General features: G+C 44.9%; 1 protein-coding gene across 1 annotated transcript in view; it reads left to right on the top strand.

Moving 5' to 3' along the window:
• Nucleotides 1-23971, top strand: part of MAML3 (mastermind like transcriptional coactivator 3) — a 382658-nt gene that overhangs the window by 200085 nt on the left and 158602 nt on the right. The window contains exon 3 of the mRNA XM_019521832.1: nucleotides 13834-15324. Coding sequence (XP_019377377.1) covers nucleotides 13834-15324 — 1491 coding nt within the window. The remainder of the gene's footprint in view (nucleotides 1-13833; nucleotides 15325-23971) is intronic.

Genomic DNA, 23971 nt, shown 5'->3' with positions numbered 1-23971 from the left:
CCCCGCCTGGGCGGGAGAAAAGACTGGACTCAAATGAGTCCAGCCAGGTAGTCATCAAGCCTCTTCTTAAAGATCCCCAGGGTAGGAGCCAGCACCACTTCCCTAGGAAGTTGGTTCCAGCTTCTAGCCACCCTAACTGTGAAGTAGTGTGGTTGTTTGTTTGTTTGTTTTAAATTAATGTTGTTAAAAGTAGTGACCAAAAATCAAGTTTCTTTTTCAGTAAGGGCTGGAGGTGCAGTTTAAGCTGCATATACTAACTAGCACATCTCTCTTTCCAGACACATCTGTGAGATGCTTGTTCTAGGTTCTCTTTCATCAAAACATGCTGATTTGTGGCATAATAAAAATGGAGGTTTCAAAAAATGTTGATACCCTCTTAGGGTGCAGCAAAACACATTTATTTTTGCTTGATGTGTGGAACTACAGCATCACATGTGGGGATGTGTGGGACTCATTACCACAGGAGCTTGTAGAGGGAGAGAAGCATACCCAGGTTCAAAAAGGGACTGACCATTGATTCTCAGCCAGGGCTGAAACCAAGGGATGCCTTGAGATCTTTACAAGGGTGCCGGGGATTGCCACACAATGTTAGTTAGCACTCTTAGGTGTACAAACATGATTCACAAGATAAACCCACAGATTTCAAATAGGAATCTGTAGTGTGAAAAATTTTCTGACATATTGTCTTTCTGAGTTCTTTGCCATTAAACTGCTCCGTTATTTTTTTGTAGTCAAAAGGCAGAATTTAAAAAATAAGAGCTGGCACCTTCGGAGCGGTGCCTTGAGTCTAACAAGGGGTGCCTTGTACTGGAAAAAGTTGAGAACCTTCGCTGCTTTTAAACTGTGTGCGAGACGAGAAACAGCTCCACTGGGTATAACCCTGTCCTAATTCACTACTAGCTACCTGGTAAGGTGTGCAAGAGCCCTCATGCTAGTGCAGTATATTGTAGGATGGCTTGGGGCATTTTGGAGGGCAGTGCGTTATCGTGTTCTGGAAAAAAGCAGCCTATCCTCCCTAGACTGTCTGCTTCCCAAGGAGAAATCTGCATCAAGGGCCAAATATACTCTCTGCCTACTGCTTAGGAAAGCAGCAAGCTAAATACTGCCTTGTGGATGGGTTGGATTTGGGAAGAGGCTCCTTGTGCCTCTGCATACAACAGCAGCTTTTTGCTGTTATACCTTGAGGCTAGCAACCAGTCTTGGTACGTGCATGGAAAGGGCGGTGTGCACCAATAGTGCAATCTAAAATTAAAATTCATAGCAGTAGAGAGAATAAGCCAGCTGAAGCAGAAGCAGGAAGGAATCAGGAGCAGCTAAGTGTACCTCAGGCCAACACTTTTCTGGTCACTGTACCAGCTCCTGCAGAAAGGAGGCCTTCATGTAAAACATTAATTTTCCAGCCTACATAGTTTTGAAGAAACTCTTTTTCCCATTTGGCCCAGATAACTATCTTCAGATAATCAGAAAGAAGTCCGAGAATGGTTTGAGCTGTCACGATTCATCTCAGTGGAATGTTTATCTGAAACCTAAGAGCAACAACCTAGCCCTGGTCGGATGTTAGGTTTAGTTTTGGGGAATTGCAGCTAGAGATATGGCACCATCATTCTTGCTTCCCCTCTGTGACAAGTTATGCGACTGTGATTTATCCCCTAGGATAAGTACTTTTAGGTCTCTTTCACGAGAAGTTAAAGGCAAAATTATGCTTTTAAAAAAGAAGCTATCAAGTAAAATCAAAGAAAAGAGAAGTGGAAAGAAAAATCCACCTAAACAATAAAAGCATGATCTTCTATCTAGCTAGCTAGCTAGCTCTATGCAAGTCCATAGGCTCCATTTCTAGCGTGCATGGTGTCATCAGGAAAAACAATCTTTTTACACAAGTCCAAACTTTTAAAACAACTAAGGGTTAGAAATAGGTGTCCCAACACAAGCGTAAGAACATAAGTGCCATGCTGGCTCAGACAAATCGTCCATCTAGCTCAGTATTCTGTGTCTGACAGTGGCAAAGTGGAGGCTATACAGGGAAATTACTGAATAGGGTCTATGTAGAGCAGTGATTCTCAACAAGAGTGATGAAGCACCCTTGGGTGTCTTAAGATTCTTTCGAAGGTGCGTTGAGATTCTTTCAGGGGTGCCATGTGTTGCAACACAATGTTACCACTCTTAGACGTACAACCATGATTCACATGATAAACCCAGAGATTTCAAATAGAAAGCCATCATGTTAAAAACATTCTAGTGTGTTGTAATCTTTCTTAATTCTTTGTAACAGAGGAATTATTTTTTGTAGTCAAAAACACTTAAAAATTAAGAGCTGGCATTTTCCAAGGGGTGCCTTAAGTCGATAAAAGGATGCCTTGAGTCCAAACGTTTTGAAAGGCCACTGATCTAGAGTGATCTATTCCCTGTTCATTTGCCTCCCTGGTATCCACAATCACTGGGTTATTGATGCCAAGGGAAACATCTCTAACTGTTGTGTTTAATAGCTATTAATAGATATCATCCATAAATTTGTCTAGTCCAGTCGTTCTCAACCTTTTTAGACTTGAGGCACCCCTTGATAAACTCAAGGTAGCCTTTGGAAAATCGCAGTTCTTAATTTTCACTCTTTTTACTAGAATAAAAGAATAGAGCACTTTTTTCTGTTGCTAAGAACTCAGAAAGACCACAATTATGGATTTCTGTTTGAAATGTGAGTGCCTCTTCTCCCATGTTCTCCACAAAACTTTATATATCTAGTATACTGTGCATGTACTTACTCATCCCTGCCTGTTTGTCTGTCTCATTAATTAAGTATGAGTTAATACATTGTAAAAGATGCCACTGCAGAAATATAAATTGTGTGGTTAAAAAGGGTAAGAACTAGAAGTGAAAACTTCTCCCCACTGGCCTGCCAACATGTCTCTATGCTGGTCAGTTAGAGCCAGGTCCTAGGAGATGCTCAAGACAGATTAATATTCAGGCTTCTCTCCTTTTCCTCCTTCTCTCCCATGTCCATGGAAACCTTGTCTCTCTTCCCCTCATATTTCCTCTGTACTCTATGTCATAAGATCTCTAACATGTTCCTGCCTTTCCCTAGCTACCTTGCCCACCAGTATAATTCTTACCCAGCTTGTTAGGGGACCAAAAGATTGTCTAGTTTGTACCTCCCTGCTCTTCCACACACTTGTTCTCAGAGTAGTTCACATCCTCAGCTGATCCCCCACCCTATATGACCCAGCTCCTACTGTTTTAACCTGGCAACTGGTAATAGGGGAAGATGGGACACATGTATAACCTAGATTTGGGTCCCAACCTCCCGTGTACTCCCCTGCTCTGCTTCAAAGCAGCTGTAACCTTCCCAGTTTAGAATACCAACTCTTCCCCTCAAAGCAGCCCAGCTAAACACCTAGGAAACTGGACATACTGTATTTCACATTAAACACTTCAGGGGAAGCCATTGCACCAAGAGTTATTAATATTTTTTACTTTTCAGGGCTGACAGATCAGGTTTGTTCTGCTGAGAACCATTTTTTTTTTAATGGCAACAAAGGTAGGGATCTTATGTTGCTGTCAGCAGAATGGCTCAGATACCAAAGTGTGACATCTGGCCCCCAAAAGTAAAGTTAGTCTAAGAACCTATATGCTTTCAGGGGCGTAACAAGCAGAGTTGGTGCCCTAGGCACTCCACTCTTCCACCACTGGTGGGAGAGTAGAGAGCGTGATTGAGAGGGGGCACGCGGTTCCTAAAGGGGGGTGCACATGGCCACATTCAAGAGAGGGAGGGCACACGGTTCTGAGAGCAACAGCACAGTTCCAGAGGAGGGGGGGTGCACAAGTCTTCCCATGCCAGGAACTGCTAAATAGTCTCTGGCTGTTCTCCTGTTGCCCTGTGCTCTGCCCACCCCGGCTATTGCTCTTAAAGCAGCAGCAGCAGCTGGGGACTATTTTGGATGAAGCTCTGGACTGTGCAGGGTGTGGGGGTTTCTGGTGTCTCTTCTAACTTGGCACTGGTGCCAGGTGTCCCTCTCATCCACCCCTAGTTACACAGCTGCAGACTTCTATGAGAGCCTGGCTAAGCTGACAAATTTCTTACCTACTTAAAATGTATTTCACAACACAGATTTCATGTACAAATGAAATCCTCTGCTTGCTCATAAGATCTGAGCATACAGGTCCAGAATAGAGGAGTGTGACATGTTCTTTAAGCAAGCTGCTGTAATCCAAGATCAGTTTGATACATAAGGATTTGTGTGGTGATCTGTCACCTTTCAATGCATTTCTTTCAATCGTGAAGAAAGGACAAATTCTGAGAGCCTGAGATGGGTGAAAAATATTTTAATTTGGTGGAAGTGGCCTTATGTAACCCACTTCTGCTTTGCTCAGCCACTTGTCTGTTGAGAGTTCATTCAGCCTTAGCTTGTGAAAGGCAAGCTCATTCTTTCCACATTCCTCCAGTGTTGCACCTGCGGTGATCACCGTTAACAGCTAACGGTTAGCCCACCATGGAGTCTGAGATGCCACAGATATTTCTTTTTTTGTGCGCCATGTTGAGAAGTATTCCTGTATCCCAGCAAGCACTAGTAAATGGTCACTTTGGGCTTGCTTAACAGCAGTCACTGCCTGTGTGTTGGAGGGGTTGTGGAAGGAACGAGAAAGCATTTCCCAATTAAAGCTGAACTCATACACACAAATAGTTAAACAAAGCAAAAGAGAAAAACATATTTCTCCATAATAATCTTAAAAGATCTCAATCTACCTTTGATAGGGTTAACCCCTTTTCTAGAGATTTTCTCCTATCAAATAAAGTCACTTGGTGTCATTCTACAGTAAATGGGGATATTTTATTAATCTGACAATTGGGACAGTTGGGACATCTTATTAATCTGCCAGTGGCATCTGAGTGTGACCCTAGAAGTGAATTCAGAACTCCCAGGCTAGGGACAGACATTCAAACAGCCCAAGCCTCAATTGATTCAATCTTTGCAGGTTAGTCTAACTTGCGGAGATTGAACTGATTTGCAAGTGGATAGACATTGACTTTTCATCTGGAAATGCAGGCACATGCCTGCAATGGTTCCGGCCTGGAGCCCGGGGGTGCTAGAGCAGCCCTCCCTTCCCTTCCACAGGGAAGTTGAGCTGAGGGTGGTGTGTGGCCAGGCCCTGACAAGCCTGAGTATGACTGAGGAGGGGTTTAAACCCCTACTTTGGCCTGCAGGGTTTGGAGGGTGGGGGGAAGAGGGAGCATGGCCAGATGAGAGTATGGCCAGGCCCCCGTAGCAGGGGAGGGGAAGGGCCCTGCCCACTGCAGCAGCTCCCCGACAGCCGAGAACAGTCTGCACACAGCTCTTCCCTCTCCTCCTCCCTCTCTGCCACAGTGGGGCAGGGAGAGGGGCTCGGTGCCTCACTACCTGGCCCTGGAGGGGACTCTTCCTCCTCCTCCTCTCCTCCCCCACCACTACAGGTGGGGAGGGATGCTCTGTTCAGTGCTGCCCAGTCTGGCTCAGCCTGGGCATGGAGAGTGGCTGTCACTAAGCTGAGGGAGCCACGTGGCAGAGCCAGGCCAGGTCGTGGGGTGGGATCCTCCCCAGTGGCTGCAGCTCAGTGACAGGGAACCTGAGCCCTGTCAATGACAGCAGCCTACCCCAGTGTGCATGGGAGGTAGCTGGCTGGGCAGTGCTGGCTCAGAGGCACTCGTGGGCCCAGAGCCCAGCACCCACCCACTTTGGGGGCTTGCTGTGGACATATGAGCCTTGCAGCACCTCCAAGCCAACCCGGGTAGCCTGCTGCTCAGCCAGGTGCCACCCATGTGTGCCAGGCTGCTGTCACTAACAGGGCTTAGCTTCCCTGCCACTGAGCTACAGCCACTGGGGAGGGCCCTGCTCCCGTGGCCCAGCCTGGCCCCGCCATGTGGCTACCTTGGCCAGGGCTGAGCAGGGCCAGTCCAGGTCACAGGGGTGAGGCCCTCCCAAGTGGCTGTGGCTTAGTGACACCTATGCCCAGGCTGGGCTGGGCCAGGCTGCACAGAGTCCCCCTGCGGTGGAGGAGGGTGGAAGGGGAGCTGCTCCACCCCAGCTGCAATCCCCTGGTGTAGAGGGGGGGAATTAACCCTCTCCTTGCCCCCTTAACTTTAATGGGACCATGCCAAGACAGCTGCAGTCCCTGCCGGTTGGACAAGGAAGAGAGGGAGAGACTCAACCCCCTCTGTGCTTGTGCTGTCTGGGACACCCTGACAGAGGCTGATGCCCCCCTCCCCACCCTCTCCAGCTCCAGCAGCAGAGATGGGGGCATGGCCAGATGCCATCCCAGCATAGCCCCATTAAAGCAAAGGGGGCAAGGAGGGGGTTAATTCTTCCCTTCTGCCCCCAGGGGCTGCAGCTGGGGTCTGCCATGCCTGGCTTCTGCCTCTGCCTCTGCTGCTCATCCTCAGACAGGCAGACCCTGGCTGTGGTGTTGGGGGGGAGGGGAAGGAGGGAAGAATTAATCCCCTCTCTTCCCACTTTGCCCACTTTCGCATGGCCCTGGCATGGGGCCATGCTGGGACACATCTGCCCATGCCCCTGCTTCAGCTAGAGAGCAGAGGGGCAGGGCCAACCCTGCTCTCTGGAGCAGAGAGCACAGCCCAGCCCAAGGCTGCAGAGCATACTGGGATGCTGGGGGACTCTGGTTTAACTTAAATGAGGAAGGGCTCTGGGACAAAAATTCCATAAACCAGGTTGACCCAATCAGTTAAGTCTGATACTACATTCAGCCAGGTTTATCTTAAACCAGTTTTGGCCATTTTGAAGCTGGTTTATGTGCAATGAACTTCTGTTATGTCACAGGTTTAAAGCAGTTTCTGATCACTTGAACCAGTTTATGTGTAATTTCTGTCCCTAGCCTCACTCTTGAAATGAAGCCTACGAGGAATTAAACACAGCTTGTGGTTGGTATAGCTGTCGGTGACGTCTTGGGAAAGTCCTAATCACCTCTGCCCTGAGCGAGGGAGGAAGCATATACTGAATCTAGAGAAATAAGGGGTAGGAAAGAGGAAAGTTGAGGCAATCTCAGAAAAACATGGAAAGAGAGCAGGCAGACCAACCAAACTAGGAGTCCTTTTGCAAGAAAGGTCAGGAATTAGTCATTGCTATTGGAAAGTACTTGGCCGTAGATCAATGACAGCTCATCTTCTCTAAAATGACATGGGGGATGGAAAAGACCAGTTTTTAGTTTTAACAGATTAAATCAGGAGAGTGCTACAAAGGGAATATTAAGCCCTGTTCTATTTAAGGATGCATGTTGTACAAGAAATATTAACTTTGGGGTTTTCGTTGCTTGGTTTGTTTTTCCCCGGAGAACAGAGGACAGCTACAGGGCAAAGCCTCACTCTAGTGTGAAAAGAATTCTCCACTGAACTTCAGAGTGTGTACACAGGAGTTGCCAATAGTTGTCATTCATGCCATGTAACATGGATTGAAATGGCTAGAGCCGTGTTAACAAGAGAAAAAGTCAGTGGCAGCATGTCCATTATGTAGCTGGTGGCTGAAAACATCTGTAGCAGGAACTGGAGCCTCCTTGTCTATGGACTCCCTGATCATCTGACTATCAAGTATAAGGGGAACTGTGTTAAACACAGTGAATTGTGTTTGACTTTTACAGCCAGATAGGAAACAGAAAGAGAATTTAGTCTCTGTGCTTTTTTTTATTGAAAGAGCAATAAAAGGACTAAGCAGCAGCAGTCCTGGTCACTCCCTATACATAATTGAAATAGCTGCCCAGTGAAGTCAGAATGAGATTGGGGGGATGGGGCTGTATAAGTGGCTCTGACTGTTGCTATAACAACAGCACCTTGGTCTAATTTCTTTTGAAAAATGAATTGCTGCTGGTGGGATGAAGCGAAGCAGCTTCTCCCAGCAGATGAAAGCTCTGCCGACAGCCTCAAGTGCTCTCTTGTTTATGTATGGGATACAGTGTGGTGTGTCCGTGGCAGCCCTGTTGAAAATTGCAAGACAGGTTAGATTTAGAGGACTTGTGTGCGTTTGTGCAAGCACACGTGTGCACCCTTTAGAGTCATTTTAAAAAACAACTCACTAAAGTTTGACCTTTTCCAGTTCTACAACAAAGTTCTTTGAAAGGTACATAAATAATACCTAGTTCCACTTCACCATACCTTCTGCTTCGGAAGAGGAACCTGCTGTGAAATAGTCCCCACAGCCAAGCGAGGTCTGTGAATAAGACTAATATCAGCATGCTGGGGGGGGGGGGCATTATTTTATGTATCAAGAATTTTTTTTTCTTAGAAGCGTCAGAGCTGCTTGCAAGTAACTGCTTTATGCCAACTGCAGATCACATGGACAAGCAATGTATTGTTTCTTTGAGGGAGATGGAAGGCTTTTTATAATAGAATATCTTATTTCAGGCTTTGTCTTCAGAGGGGGAAGGGGATTTTATTCAAAAGCACTGTGGTATCTGGATGCACTATGCTCTTTGCTGGTGCATGGCCATTGCAAGACTTTCCAGCAATTCTAAACTACTCAGAGTCAGGAAGTGTAAAGGAACATTTGAACTGAAATGGTCTTATGAGTATCTTTCTGTTTTATGCTTGAAAGAGGAGAGATTTTTCTCTCCTACCCATCCTTCTAAAATGCTGAAGTTGAAGCAGTCTTAACCTTCCACTTTGCTACTTCCCAAAATTTGTGTGTAGCACAATTGTTTCATCTCTCCCTCTGCATTGCGTTCTAGTGTAGCTGTTGTTAAGGTCCTCTCAGAGTGCAAACAAAGGAACTTCCAAAACTCTCGATTTCCCAGTCCCTTGCTTTTGCAGTGCCTGTAAACCCCAAATCCTAGTACTTCCTCAGGAAAGTCAAACTCACTCAGACATAAACTAGAACAATCTCCATTTATTTCATAAGTAGCAACCCATGATACACCAAACGTGGCCAGGGAAATTATTTCCTCCTTAAAGCGGCTTTCTGTTACAATAAAAATATTTTTTACAAACAAAAATTATACATATTTACACACACGGCCTATTTTTGCACCTACTGAAATCCATGTTGATATAGGGAGACATCCAAGTTTTTGAACTTTAAGCATCTTTAAGCATTGCTATTGACTGGGATGAGTTTGAAGTATTATTGATTATTTTTTCTCATTTTCATTAGTTTTATAAATATGATTGGATAATGCATCAGTGGGATAAGTGCACATCTTAAATGATAGAGTGAAACTGGAAATTATCCCATTTCTAACAAACTAATTTTGAAAGACCACACACAAAATACCCTTAAATTTTGAAAATATTGAAGTACATTACTGCTTCCTGTGTCAAGAGATAACTTCCTTTAAGCAGCCTTAACTAACTAATTCCAATAAATTTCACAGAAGAAAATTACCTATGTATAATACTCTCATTTCCAATGCAGGTATGGCATTGCTTATGACTACTCAGTATTATAGAGTTATTCTGTGGAAACAAAAGGTCCATCTGTGCAACAGAAAGAAGTGCAGTAGGGAACTGGGTAGGTACACAGTTGTCCCTCTGCATGTTTTTAAAAAATACAAGTGTATTTTCAAATGTAGAAGTTATGTTCTAGCCTCATCCCTTAAGCGCACTGTTGAACACAACTTTTTGAAATGCTTACTGGACCAGCATTGTCTATTGTTGGCTTTTTTGGCACAAGTTTGGATCATTCAATTGTTTGTGGGTTGGTTATTTTATTTTTTCATGATGAAGGAGAATAGCTCTTGTTTAAGGAATTATCAGTAGCTGAAAGGAAGGTAACACGGAAACTGGAATACTATATATATATCGTGTAAATGGCCTGATAGTGATTAGAGACTCTAGTGGTATTGAAGCATGTTATTTTAAGCTGTTGTATCAACTGTTTCACTGCAGACTAGGTCTTGAAGCCAAAACAGATTGTGACCTTTCTTTTCAAGTTCTGAAGAAGGAAAACTTGGAAGTTGATTGTTTTTGTACTGGAAAAGAGGTAGCACGACCACATCCATATTATCCTTTGTTTGGTTTCTGTAGGCTGAACTGTGGGTGTATAAAGATCAGTACAATACATTCAGTGGCTTGGTGGCAATGCCTAGTCACATGCTAAGTGACATGGTTCAAGCTCTGATGCCACATGGTTTTGGTCTTTAGAGGAAGGGAAAGAAGGAGATGGAAACCATCTTATAAATCTTCCTTCATAGATTTCATAGATTTCATAGACATTAGGGCTGGAAGGGACCTCGGAAGATCATTGAGTCCAGCCCCCTGCCCAAAGGGCAGGAAGTCAGCTGGGGTCATAGGATCCCAGCAAGATAAGCATCCAGTTTGCTCTTGAAGGTGTTCAATGTAGGTGCTTGAACCACCTCCGATGACAGGCTGTTCCAGACCTTGGGGGCTTGGACAGTAAAGAAATCCTTCCTTATGTCCAGCCTGAAACGGTCTCGTGGTAGTTTATGACCATTCAACCTCATCATCCCTTGGGGTGCTCTGGTGAACAAATGTTCCCCCAGATCCTGGTGGTCACCCCTGGTGGGATCTGATATTTTGTTTGTCCCTAGTCTTGGAGGACAATGCTCGCTGACCACTCCAAACAGGATGTGAGCTGCAGTCAGTCTGATGGGTGTGAAGTCAAGGTAAAGGGGTGGTGGGTCTAGAATTAGGGAATAAGGGAATCTGAGAACTCATCATCTATATGGCAAGGGCAGGCTTGTTGGGAGTTGCCCAGTCCCGTGCAACAAAAGAAAGGCTAGAGCAATTGACCCTTCTCCAGTCCGTGCTGCAAAATTCACCCTGACGAGGTTCTCCTTGCGGTTTCACTTGATGTTTGATATTGTTTTCTTCGAAGAATGTTCATCTGTTTTTCCCATTAGGAATGTCAGGAGTGCTGACAGATCCCAGGGAGTGACTGTGTAAACTGCTTGTTGTACTGTGTTAAATGATTCGCTCAATTTCAGAAATCGTAAATAGGGTGAGAATGTTGCAGTGTATACTGATCTTTCCTCTCTAGGGCTCCCTGATCATGTCATGTGGAGAGAAATACTGCTGCTGGATGATAGTCCACACAGTTAAAACATCAGTTACACAGAAGCAGTGGCAGAGCAGTTTGTGTTTCCCTGTGGCTGAGACACAAGACAAAGAGAAAAAGGAATTCTACTCTGTGGTTGTGTGGTGGCTTTGGGCAGTGGTAACAGGTAGCAAACTCCCAGGCATACATGCCAGCAGGACCTCATTTATGTTTCTTAGCAATGTGTTTAATCACTTTTCTACTTTGCCCATCTAAAAATCATTCCTGCTCCCTCAAATTTAAGTGGTCAGGACCTGGGGCTGGGGAGAAGAAGCTGATGCTCTGCTTAAGGACTTAGATTTCCTTTCCATGTTTATAAAATCACCTGTATGGATTCATAGATTGTAAGGCTAGAAGGGACCCTGGAAGATCATCGGGTCCAGCTCCCCTGCACCAAGCAGGAAAGACAACTGGGAGTCAGGTGACCCCAGCATAGTGACTATCCAATCTCCTCTTGAAGATTTCCAGGGTAGGCAATTGCACCACTTCTGGAGAGAGCTTATTCCACAGTCTGGACACCCTGACTGTGAAGAAGTTTTTCCTAATGCTGAGTCCATGAACAACTAGTTCCTCCCGAGACTGGGGGGTCACCATTTGTAGTCAGTGGCGAGGGGCGAGCCAGGACTGCCCGCAGACGCCAGCGGTGGTGTCAGCGGTGTGGGGTGGCGAGTGGTCACTGCCCACAGATACTGGCAGTGGTGTCGGCAGTGGCGAGTGGGAACCACCCACAGATGCTGGCAGCAGAGGAGGGGACAGCAAGTGGCAAGCGGGGACTGCCTGCAGATGCCCTCAGTGATGTCGGTGACAAGGGGGGGCAGGTGGAGAGCGGCGACCACCTGCAGAAGCTGGCGGAAGCTTCGGCAGTGGCCAGTCTCATGGGGGGCATGTGCCCCCCCCACACACACACACATCGCCTATGGTTGAGCCTGAAATAATCTTCTAGGAGTTTGTGGCCATTACTCCTGGTTTTCCCCAAGGGCGCCCTGGTGAACAGTTATTCACTGAGCCCTTGATGTACACCCCTGATGTAGCGGTAAGCTGCAACCAGGTCCTCTCTCAGCCTTCTCTTTTTCAGGCTGATGAGTCCCAGGTCCCTCAGTCTTTCCTCATATGGCTTGTCACACAAGTCTCTGATCATATGGGTAGAGAACTAGTAGAACACGTGTGCACAGCAAATACCCAACTTATGCACTATTTTGAAAGCCAAATTGAGACCTCAGGCATGCGTAGGTCTTGTACTGGGAATTCCACTTCACGCACATAAAATGATAGTGAAAAATGCAGGCAGGACTTGCGAGAAAGAAAGTGAACCAGCAGGATTTTTGTCTTGCATGGTGGGGTGGGAAGGGGGGGAGAGGCCATGAGAGGGGAACTTCCAGTTTCTCATTCCAAACAACCAGAGGGATGTGAACAGGAATGAATGAGGCAATTCTGCTCTGAGAAGTCAGGATAGACAAAGAAAAAAAAAAAGTGGAGAACGGTCCCCAGGAAGAATTCTTTGATATGCTGAAAGGACTGAGCTTCCATTCAAAGCAGAACAGGGACTCCTCCCAAAGACTCTGAGATAGGAATCCATGGCTGCAGACTGAATTAGAAATTGTGGGAAAGAAGAAAAAACGTAATTTGAAAAATTCTACTTCAGGGGGAGGGCTGGGAGCTGAATGTCCATGATCTTCATAGATGTAAAACACTTACAAATGATAAAATCTTCAGTATTGTGTCCTCTATTGTTCTATATCAAGGATGCAAACATGTCCAGAACAGGCATACTGGAGTTGTGACCTCTCCACTTCCTGTCTCCCTGCACTATTGTTTTGCGTGAGCCAAGGAAGGGCTGCTTTTGTTAGCCTGGTGCATAAGCAGTGGACTTAATATTTTGTGTAATGGGACAGAACTGTAGATAGCTGAATAGGTGGAATATAAGTGTTTCAACCTAAATGTACCTGGCTTATTTTTGATAGAATTCATGGAAGCTAATGTGGTTGCTTTTGTATCCTGCTAAGTGAATGTTGTTGTTATTTTTACAGTATTCGTGGCTTACTACTTTTGTTAGCACCAGTGTTGAAACATTTTCCTATAATTCTGCTCCTTTTTGATCAATGAATCAGTTCAACATCATATAAAGTGATGAACATCTTTCTATTTGTTAGAAAAAATATGTTTTTCCCCACTTAAGAGAGTTTCCCTATTTCTTGTACAGCCCTAATACGTAAGGACAGAGGGGTAAAAGGACAGAAAACAGCACATATATTTTGAATACCAGCATTCATACTATATATATTTCTCTCAAAACATAGACTCAAAAATTACTTGTGCATTTTAGCATCTCTGTTTTTGGGTGTCCAGCTTCAAACCTCTTGAAGAGGCTAGATTTTCAGAAGACACAGACTCAGCACTATTGCAAATGAAGCTCCTTCAGGGTATCTCAGCAGTGTTGGGAACCCAAAAATGGAAGCCCCCCCAAATCCCTGGTCACATTTGAAAATCTTGGCTCAGATCTTTATAAGTCTGATATAGCAGCTGAACATTTGTAGCAGTGTCCTTCAAGTAGCACACTATACAGTGGTCCCCCAATGGACATGATCCTAGACCTCATACTCAGGTTGAGCTCCCTCGTTACAGGTCCTCTTTTCTGAGCAGTCTGACTTCAAGGCATATGAAGGAAGCTAAGGAATCTTTACTCTGAGAATTTCTAAAATGTGGTATGCAGGGGGGAAAATTATTGTCACAAAATCTGCAGCATGCTTTGTTTGAAAGAAATTTGTGCAAGTGGCTTATTTGGATTTTCTTTTTTCTTTCTTTTTCATTCAAGCTACAAGAGACAGTAAAGAGGAAGTTGGAAGGTGCACGCTCGCCCCTCAATGGAGAACAGCAAAATGGTGTCTGTGATGGTAGCTTCTCCCCAACCAGCAAGAGGATACGGAAGGATGTACCAGGAATTGATGCAATCAACAGCTTGCCCAATAACTTGCCTATACCTTCTGTTTCTCCTCTTCACCAGCTTGACATGAAGCCTTCTTTACCCCTGCAGAACAGTGGGACACATCCTACTGGGCTGGAAGACTTAGGTAAAAATGGCGGACTTCCAGAGATAAAGCTGCCAGTTAATGGTTGCAGTGAGATTGAGGAAAGTTTTAACATCCTGCAAAATAAGGAGCTAAAACAAGAACCTTTGGATGACCCCACATGCATAGACACTTCTGAAACCTCCCTTTCAAATCAAAATAAACTCTTCTCAGACATTAATCTGAATGATCAAGAGTGGCAGGAGCTAATAGATGAGCTAGCCAACACTGTTCCAGAGGATGATATACAAGATTTGTTCAATGAAGACTTTGAAGAGAAGAAGGAACCAGAATTTCCCAGACCTGCCACTGAGATTCAAGAGAGTGCAAGCATTAAGAGCGATCCGTCTCATTCTCCATTTGCTCATGTACCTCTGGGATCTCCCCAGGTGAGGCCTTCTTCTTCAGGTCCTCCATTTTCAAATGTCTCCACAGCTTCTAGTATACCTTCTGTTTCCAGTGCTCCTGCAGCTCCAGTCCCTGCCAGCTCACCAGCAAATTGTGTTGTTCAGTCACCCCAAACTCCCAGCCAAGCCCATACTCCAGGCCAGTCTCAGTCACGATCTGGAAATGGTTACCTTATGAATCCAGCAGCTGTAACAGTGGCGGGTTCAGGGCCTGGGCCTGTGACTATACCCAGCACTGACTTATCTCCAGCTGAACAGCTGAAACAAATGGCAGCACAGCAGCAACAAAGAGCTAAACTCATGCAGCAAAAGCAGCAACAGCAGCAACATCCAAATCAAGCATCAAGCTGGTCACCAGTTGGGCCTCCATCTAGTCCGTACGGAGGGCCCTTCAGTGCAGACAAACCAAATAGTCCAATGATGTATCCCCAAGCCTTTAACAACCAAAACCCAATAGTGCCTCCTATGGCAAACAATCCACAGAAGACCACAATGAATAACTACCTCCCTCAAAATCACATAAATATGATTAGTCAGCAGCCAAATAACTTGGGTACAAACTCCCTAAGCAAACAGCCCAATATGCTTACTTATGGCAACACTAAACCTCTGACTCACTTCAATGCTGAGTTGAGTCAGAGAATGACCCCACCCATGGCCACCCCCAACAAGAACCCCATGATGCCATACATACAGCCACAGTCCCAGCAGCCACAGATGCAAGCTCAGATGGCACACCTGAGTGAGGAACAGAAGCGCATGCTTATCATGAAGCAAAAAGGAATGATGACTCAACCAATGGCATATGCAACACTTCCCTCCCTTAGTCAGGTAAGTGTAAATACAAGAACATGTTGAATGTACACTTTGTGAGCAACTTTAGTCCAAGAAAAAGTTTCAGCAACTGACTTTTTCTGAGGGGATGAGTTCAGTTCAGCAGTTTCTTGTTTTCATTGTCGCATAGGAGCTTGGTCCATTTATGAAAGGGGTTATATGCTATGGATGTCTGCAGTAGGAAAGGATTGGACTTGATAGCATAGGTGGTCCTTCCTGGTCCTGCATTCCTGGATATGCATCTGTCCTGTGGTGATATTCTTTCAGTGTTTCCAGTGACTAGGGCCAATCAGAGGGCTTTGGAGAGGATTGATTTTGAGATCTTTTCTCTTTTGAGAGCTCGTCTCCTGCCTTCTGTAACTTTCCAACCTGTAGCACTGAGCTGTTTAACTTACACAAAGTTGTTGCATTGTAACAGAAGGCGTTAGCAGAGTCACTTTTTCCATAGCATTGGAGAAGAGGAGGAGGAATCTGGGCAACTGTGAACAGAATCGTCAGCGGTGCGTGGTTCAGTGGCATGAATTATCAACAACAAGGGCCTTCTGGCTGCTCCTTCTGACTGCCCATGAGCAACCACAGCTCCCACTTCTGCAAGTAAATGTAGCAGTGAAAGGCATTTGGGACCTCTTAGAATCAGGTCCAAAATGAGATTATTTCTGATAAAACATCCAAGCAGACCTCAGTGATGTACTTCTTGTAACTGTACTTTCATTTTCAAAATGCCTGCAGTCTTCTCTAGTGACTTGCCGTCTGATTTAGGTCTTCACAAGAAACAATTTTGCGTTACTTCTCACTCTTAAACTCCAAGCTCACTATGTGGGGCTGTTGGTGCTAGGTCTGTGGGACAGAAGCAGATGGATCTCTCTTAATGTAAGTAACAGTTATAGTAGTAGCATTTTGTACCAGACCTTGAGCCCCTCACTCATATTCAGTAAAACTACCTGCATGAATAACTGATCACCAGTGTGATGAAGGAGGTCACGTATGCACATTTCAAGTGTTATTTTGTTCATTTTAAAAAGGACCAAACAAAACAATCATTTCTTTTGTAACTGAGCCAGGCTTACAATGAAGGTGATACCTCTCATGGAAATCCTACCCCTAAAGTGTGTCAGGAATTATGATGTAATGACCCACTAATAGAATTGTCTATTGTTCGTTTTAGTTCAAAGAGCTTTTTACCACATTAGCTATTTCCACACTGCCTACAATAAACTCTTCCTTTTGAGTGTGGCTTCAGATAATGGTGACTCACTTCACTAATGCACGTGGAGATACGGCAGTGTTCCATATTTCCTGGATGTGGTGAGTTTGGGAATTTACTCCCAAGAGAAACTTGTCCTTTCCACCTTAGAGTGGGTCACATAATTGTTAAGGTGAGGAGGTGCAGAGGAAAAAGCAGTGAACCAGTGCCTTCTGGGGTTTGGTTCACAATGGCTGGAGACAGCTCAAAAATGTGCCTTTCTGTTCTCAATAATGAATGTCTCTTGCATTATAAATAATAGGCCTAGTCCCTCTGCTTTTGGTGAAGTCTTGTCCTGAAAAACAGTAAGGCATTGATATCACAATCAGCCACTCTAACCTGAACTACGGCATCCCCTGTCCCAGCTGACAAGAGAAAGGGTGTTTAACCAATGTAATGTTCTGTGGCAGTGATTCTCAGCCAGGGTGCTGCAGCACCCCAGGGTGCCTTGAGATCTTGTCAGGAGTGCCATGGGGTGTCACGCAACATTAACACTGTTAAGTGTACAAACATTATTGACAAGACTAAACCCGAGGTTTCCAACAGGAATCCATAGTGTTAAAAACATTCTGACCTGCTGTGGTCTTCCTGATTTCTTTGCAACAAAAGAATTGTTCTGTTACTTTTCTGTTGTGAAAAATTAGTAAAAACGAAGAGCTGGCACTTTCTGAGGGTACCCTAAGTGTAATGAGGGTTTCCTTGAGTCTAAAAAGGTTGAGAGCCACTGCTCTGTGGTTTATTTCAGAGGTACTCAACCTCCAGCCCACAAAGCTCCCTATGGGCTGCAAAATTTGGTGTCAGGACAGCAGTGGCTGTTAATACTGCCCCCCTGCTCTGCCATGGCCAAAATCCCAAGCCCCACAGCCATGACCCTCCTGCTACATGACCAGATCAGGACCAGGCGGCACTCCCTTCCCTCTGCACAGCAGGGATGGGGCCAAGCTGTGCCCCTTTCTTCCTGTGGGTCTGGGCCATGCCCCTTCCACGTGCACAGCTGGTTTGGGTTGGGCCATGCCCCCTTGTCTCTCCTTGGGGTCTCCTTCTCTCTGGCCAGGTAGGTGCCGGGCTGTGCCCCTTCCTCCCATAGGGCCAGGCTACACCTCCTTTCCCCATGGGCTAAATTGGGGCCAGGTCATTGCCCCCTCCCCCCACCACCAAGCCAGGTTGGATCTGGGCCAAGCTCTTTCCCCAAATGGCTGGATCGGGGACGGGCTGCCCCTTGACCCCCCTCTGTGTGACTGGATGGAGCCCTGTCACACATGCCGGGGGCACTGGACTGGGTCCACCAGTCAGATCTAGCCTGCAGAGGGACCACTGCTCATCCAAGCCCCATATTCAAAAAGGTTGAGCACCACTGGTTTTTTTTATTGGGTATTTTACACCTGTTTAATTCAAATACTTCACCAGCCATTAGGAGAATAGTAGTCTCTGTAATAATACCTCTCCCCTTCACTCAAAGGCTGAGAAATACTTGGCTGTGCTTTAAGCTTGATGGGATATCAGTATCCTGCTGTAATTCACCAGCAAGAAGAGGTAACTTCAGGCTTTCTATTCCTGATGTTACCAAGGCTTAAAAAAGCAACAGAAGAAGCTGTTAAAACAAGTAAAAAATTGAAACCATTTTCATACCTTATAAAGAAGTCATGTGGGGTAAACCTAGGTGTGTGTGTGGTGGGGGGAGGGGTTAGCAGACATTCAGTTCACTTTTCAATGACTCAGCCAGAAATAGGGACCTATTGCTTCCATACGGGAAGGTCCATCCAGTCCCAGCAGACCAATTTAGCTTCCTGTGCAGGAAAGGATCAGTTAGCTGAGGAAGGTGATAAAACAGATATGTAGCTACAATGTATGTCCCAATTCTTTTCCTTGCTGCTCATCTTAAATGTATTTTTCTGTGGACACCTTAAAAGCTGTTGTTATGCCGTGGCCTGCTCAGGCAGCAATAGATTGATTCTTACAATGATAGGAAAGATCTGTTGATTTTAATAACCTAATCTATACCAATGCAGTCCTTGCTATTCCAAGTACTGCAGGATACAGAGAGAATCAGTTGCAAAAATCTCTCGGATTGGATGCATTGCATATTGTAGGTAGAGTTTTAGAAAAATTCTTACTTTCTTTTTGGAAGAAACTTCAAATGCAAATATGTATGAGCATCCTTCCACAGGTTCATCATTGTTACTCTGCCATTATGGCTTCTCTCACTCTGACATGCATATTTAAATTTATAAATGTGTTTTTTAAGTGATATCAGGCTTATTAAAAGACCCAACTACCTAAAACGTACTGTAAACAAGAGAAAGTGCTTTAGTTGCTGGGTCATATGACCAGTAATGTGCATATATTAGTATCCAATGACTAGAGATTAATTAAGAAACTATTTAAGGAACATCTTATATTTATCTATGTACCAAAATCTTGAATTTCACTTGTGTTTTGGCCTGAGAGTTTGGGTGTAAATAAGTTTATCTGCGTGCATGAAATACACACACATCAACATCTATATGCACTTAGCATTTTCATCATTTCCTGTGTATTACAGAGATGACATTTTGTCAGCAAACTTGGGACCATATAAACAGTCTGTGTAAGAGGTTACTAGCAAATGACCCTGTTAACGGCTGGTGCTTTGGGCTCATTTCCTGGGCTTTGATGAACCGTATTAATTATGTTCAAAAAGAAAGGTGTGCAGCTAGATGAAGAACCTATTTAGCTCAACATAAACATAAGTAATTGGACAGTTGGCAGACTGCTAAATTGGTGGTCTAGTGAGAGAAACTAGCACGACAAACATTATTTCTGTATGCATAACAGCAGTAACATTTCTCTAAATAATTTCTTTTATTCAGTTAAAAGTACGAAGAAAATAAAAACTGGAAAGGCGAGAGCTGTGAGAAGTTAGTGAATATGAGACGGCCAAACAAAACAGAATTCTCTGTAGGTGTAAAAAAATAAAATCAAGCTGTGACTCTTTACCCCCATGAGGTTATAAAGATAAGCTATTTTAGTTTCTATTGAAAAAATTAGTTGCCTTGTTTGAAGTTGGAGGTAGGTGGGAAAGGATAAAAAATAAGATATAGGAAGAATCCCTTAAAATTCACTTCTTTATATTTGTGTTTCAACTCTGAAAATATGTAGTTAATTTTATTGGTCTTAATTTTGTGTACGATTGAGAAATGGGGCTTCATAGCCATATAATACTTTAAAGATGCAATCAGCTTGGTGTTTTAAGTGGGAAAAATGCTTTCTCCCTAGCATTCTGAAAGGTATCTTTACTTTCTTTTTATGGTTGTTTTTTGGTTTGATCGTTCATTTAAATATTGGTAGGTTCACTGAGGGATCTACAAATAGAGAAGATCCCTGAACTTGCTTTGGTGCTTCAGACTATGGCAAAGGCAGAGCTGGCATGCGTATGTAGTGCTTTGAGAAAACACCAGCTGCAATAGCAACTTCGTAAGTTTGAAATTTTGAGAGGCATTTGCTGGATATGTCGTGAGGTTTTGTCTATGCCACAGTAGTATAACTAAGTGGGGGCAACCGGGACAGCCGCCCCAGGTACTGCTTTTGTGTGGTGGCACAAAAGTAGCCGTGACTGCAGCAGCAGCTAATCATGCCACTGCCATCAGCACCATAGCAGTCAGCGCTGCCCTGGGTATTTGCATGATTGCCCTGGCACAGAGCTGCCTAGCTACATCTCTGCTATACTATGTTTAGCTCTAGCCACTGGCCTTCAAGGAGGAGTTGCACTGAGGACTGCTGAAGTAAAAAATCACCTAAAATTCAGTCCTCAAGAATCAGGCTTCAAAGCCAGAAAGGACAATGAAAATGCATATTGTTGGATTTTGAACATTTAACAAAGTTATTCAGATAGCTTGATAAAAACACCTATCTTCAGTGTTTAATATTCTGCCAATATTTTTGTCATCTGCAAGTTTATTAGCAAAGATTTGATATGCTCAGGTAGATCAAAGGACCAATAGAAGATAGCAGGTAGAACTGCACTATAAACAGCCATAGTCATTGATGTTTCCCATTAGCCATGTTTTGAGGGCTGTCAGTGAGCCAGGTTTTAATAATCTGGTATAGCAATTCTATATAAGGTTTTTTTTAATCAAGATGTTATGTGGTACTAAGTCAAATACCAAAGCGAAATCCAAAGTATATTATATCAGAAGGGTTGCCTGAATAAACCAGATCTATAATCTTGTCAGAAAAAAAAGACAACAGATTTGTGTGACAAGACCTACTTTTATGTTAGCTGATAAAAAAAAAAAATCACATTAACTGATATCTTACGTTTTTTCCTCTAATTCTTCATGGAAAATTATAAACTAATTGTTCCATTATTTTGCCCAGGATCGACATCTTGTTAGCTAGTCTTATAGTTCCCTTTTACCGTTTCTAAATATTGGAATTACATTGCCTTTGTAATTTCCCCAGTTTTCATAGATTTGTTAATAATTAACATTAGTGGTTCAGATAATATCTTAGTTATCAGGGATCTTGGCTTTCTCTGATAAAAAAGAATACCCAATTTTAGGTTTTAAAAAAGTAACCCAAAATCCACATTTGCCCATGATTAAAATGAAACACCACTTATATAGATGTTATATATACATCTATATATAAGTGGTGTTTCATTTTAATTACAGAAGAATGTGGATTTTGGGTTACTTTTTTTCAATCAAAAACTGGAGATTTTTTCCAGGATCCCTAGTTATCATTATCCACTCTGTATTAAGAAACTGTCATCTATTGTTTTTAGAAATCCTAAGAAAGTCTAGCTGCTGGACACATGAGATATCCATCCAAGTGTCTCCTAGGTTTAAGTCATGCATGAAAGTGCAGTTTTTCTTGCTACGCACCATGCACAGCAAACAGTTTATCCTGTTAGGTAATGAGATTTGGTGGCCTGTAACAGCTACCAAACAGTTCCTGTCTTTAGTTAGAACTTTAATCCCTGGTCAAAGTCATAGATTCACAGGTCCAGTTATTCTGAATTGTGCATAACTGTAACAACTAGCAGTGTCTTTGATATAAAATGCTACTCTTCTCCACTTCCTTTTTTTATTGTATCCTTACAGAACAAGTTGTGGGCATTGGACTTAATATTCCAGTCATATGACCTGTGTCACCAAATTTCAATAATACTGACCATATCACATTTCCTCTCTTAACTGAGCACTTGTCTCTCCTTATTTATTACCTAGGCTCCTAGCATTAATATGAAGACAATTTTAAAATGTGTGTCGCATCTGTCCTTCTGGGTGCGTCTCCACATACAGCAGCATGCATTTGCTGTGGCACAAATAGCAGTGGCAAAAATTTGTGCTGCTGCTTTTTGCCGCTATGCACGCCCCTGCATGTGGGGGATGCTGCAGGGTAAAATGACCTGCTTCAGGGAAACTGACATTTTCCCACTCCTCCTGACTCCCAGCATGCTAGAGGAGATAAATCCCTAAAGCAGAGGAGATGCTCTGGCCGGCAGCCAGGGCATCTCCCTGGAGGACCCAGCCTCCAGTTGCTCCAGCACACACTCCTGGAATGTGTGCAATGCTGCTGCTTTTTTTTTTTTTTGGTGAGGGTTTTTTTTATATGAGGATCTCCTGACATAAAATTTTAGAGTTGCACTGCAAATTTGCAGTGCAGCAAACAATTGCATGTCCATTGCATGCAGTTTACAGCACCTCAAACAGCTTTGAAGCCCCGCAAATTGCACATGTGTGCTTGTCTGGACGCACCCTCTGTGTCTAGATTTGTCATATGTACTAGGTCTGTGCGAAACAGCAAGTATTTGCTTTGGATTCAGATTTGGCTGATTTGAAGGGATAGTGATTCGATCCACTGATTCAAATCACTGTCCTGATTTGATTCAGCAGATTAGGATTCAAAGATTTGGTACCGATTTGGAGATTTGGTCATAGACTAAACAGGCGGCAGTCCTTACCATGCTGGACATGGCTGCCTCCAGCTGGTAAGTCTGTTGTGGTGGAAGAAGGGGGCAGGGAAGGGGTGTGGTGGGGAGCAGATCAACACCCCCACAGCGAGGGAGAGATTGGTGCTGGGATAAGCTCCCCAGCCAGGGTGTGGGGGCACAGGACTTGGGTAGGGGGGCTCCCACCACTATGTGCCACCCCATGCCGCTGGTCCAGGAGAGCATCAGAGCAGGTGTGTGCCCCCAGATCTGTGGGCTGGGCCGGGCTGCGCTCTGGACGGGTGGCAGAAGGTGCTGGGAGTAGGGGCTATGCCCTCCTGGCACTTGCCCAGCCTCTCCGCGCCTCCTGGACAAGCTGCAGCATCACCCTGGCTAGGCAAGCAGTGACAGGCAGTAGGTGTGTGCACCCGGATCAGGGAGGGGCCAGCAGCAGGGGCTATGGGGAATTTTAGGGTGAATGCAGCCCCCCCATAGCCTCCGCTCCATTGCGCTTAGTTGGGGCTAGCCACCCAGAGCGCAGCCCTGGCTCCGCCTACCCCGTGGAGTGTAGCCTCTGGGAGTGCAGCCCAGCCCAGCCCACCCTGCGTAGATCCGGGGACATACCCACTCCCATTCCCACTCCCTCCCAGACCGGCAGCACGTGGCAGCGTGCAGTGTTGGGAGCCATGGGTGACTAGTGCCCTCCCCTGCAACCAGTCCCCATGGGCAATCGTGTAGTCCGGTAGGGGAGTCCCTCACAGGTGATCCTGCAGTCCGGGGTCCTGATCCTGCTGCGGCTAATCATTGCACTCGCTGCAGTTGTTTCTGGGAGCAAGCACCGGCCAATCGCTGCAGCCGTTCCTGGAAGCAGCTGCAGCGAGTGCAGTGATTGGCCAGCGCTTGAAGGGTGGGTATCGGCGTTCAGCCCCTACGCATCACCACTGGTGGGAGCTTCCCTCCCAAAGTCCCATGCCCTGCCACCCCAGCTGGGCAACTTGCCCCAGCCCCAATCCCTCTCTTGCTGTGGGGGCATTGAACTGCCCCCCCCCACGCCCCTTCATTCCCCCCTCTGCCCACCATAATAGACTTACCAGCTGAAGGCAGCTGTGTCCAGCATGGTGAGGACTGCTGCATGTTTAGTCTGTGGCCAAATCTCCGAATCAGCGCTGAATCTTTTCAAATCAATTCAAAGGCTTCTGACTTGATTCAGACCTTTTAATTGGTCTCCTGATTCGATTCGGATTTGGTGATTTGGCCACCAAATCGGGCCGAATCTCCTCCAAATTAAATTGGTTACCAAAGCTTTGCACAGCCCTAATATGTGTGACCCCTTAAGGCTGAGGGAAGGAGGTGCAGAGACGCCTAGCATTCTATCCAGCATCATATAGAAGGCCCTTGACAAAGTTAATATAACCCAATTGCAAGTATTGAGTGGAACAATGATCAGGTTTTTAGTGTTGTTGCAGGTCATTTGCTTTTCCTCTCTT

The sequence above is a fragment of the Gavialis gangeticus genome, unplaced genomic scaffold (assembly GCF_001723915.1).
Source record: "Gavialis gangeticus isolate Ggan-Ray unplaced genomic scaffold, GavGan_comp1, whole genome shotgun sequence".
NCBI classification, from domain to species: domain Eukaryota; kingdom Metazoa; phylum Chordata; order Crocodylia; family Gavialidae; genus Gavialis; species Gavialis gangeticus.
This window is presented reverse-complemented; position numbering and strand designations above follow the sequence as displayed.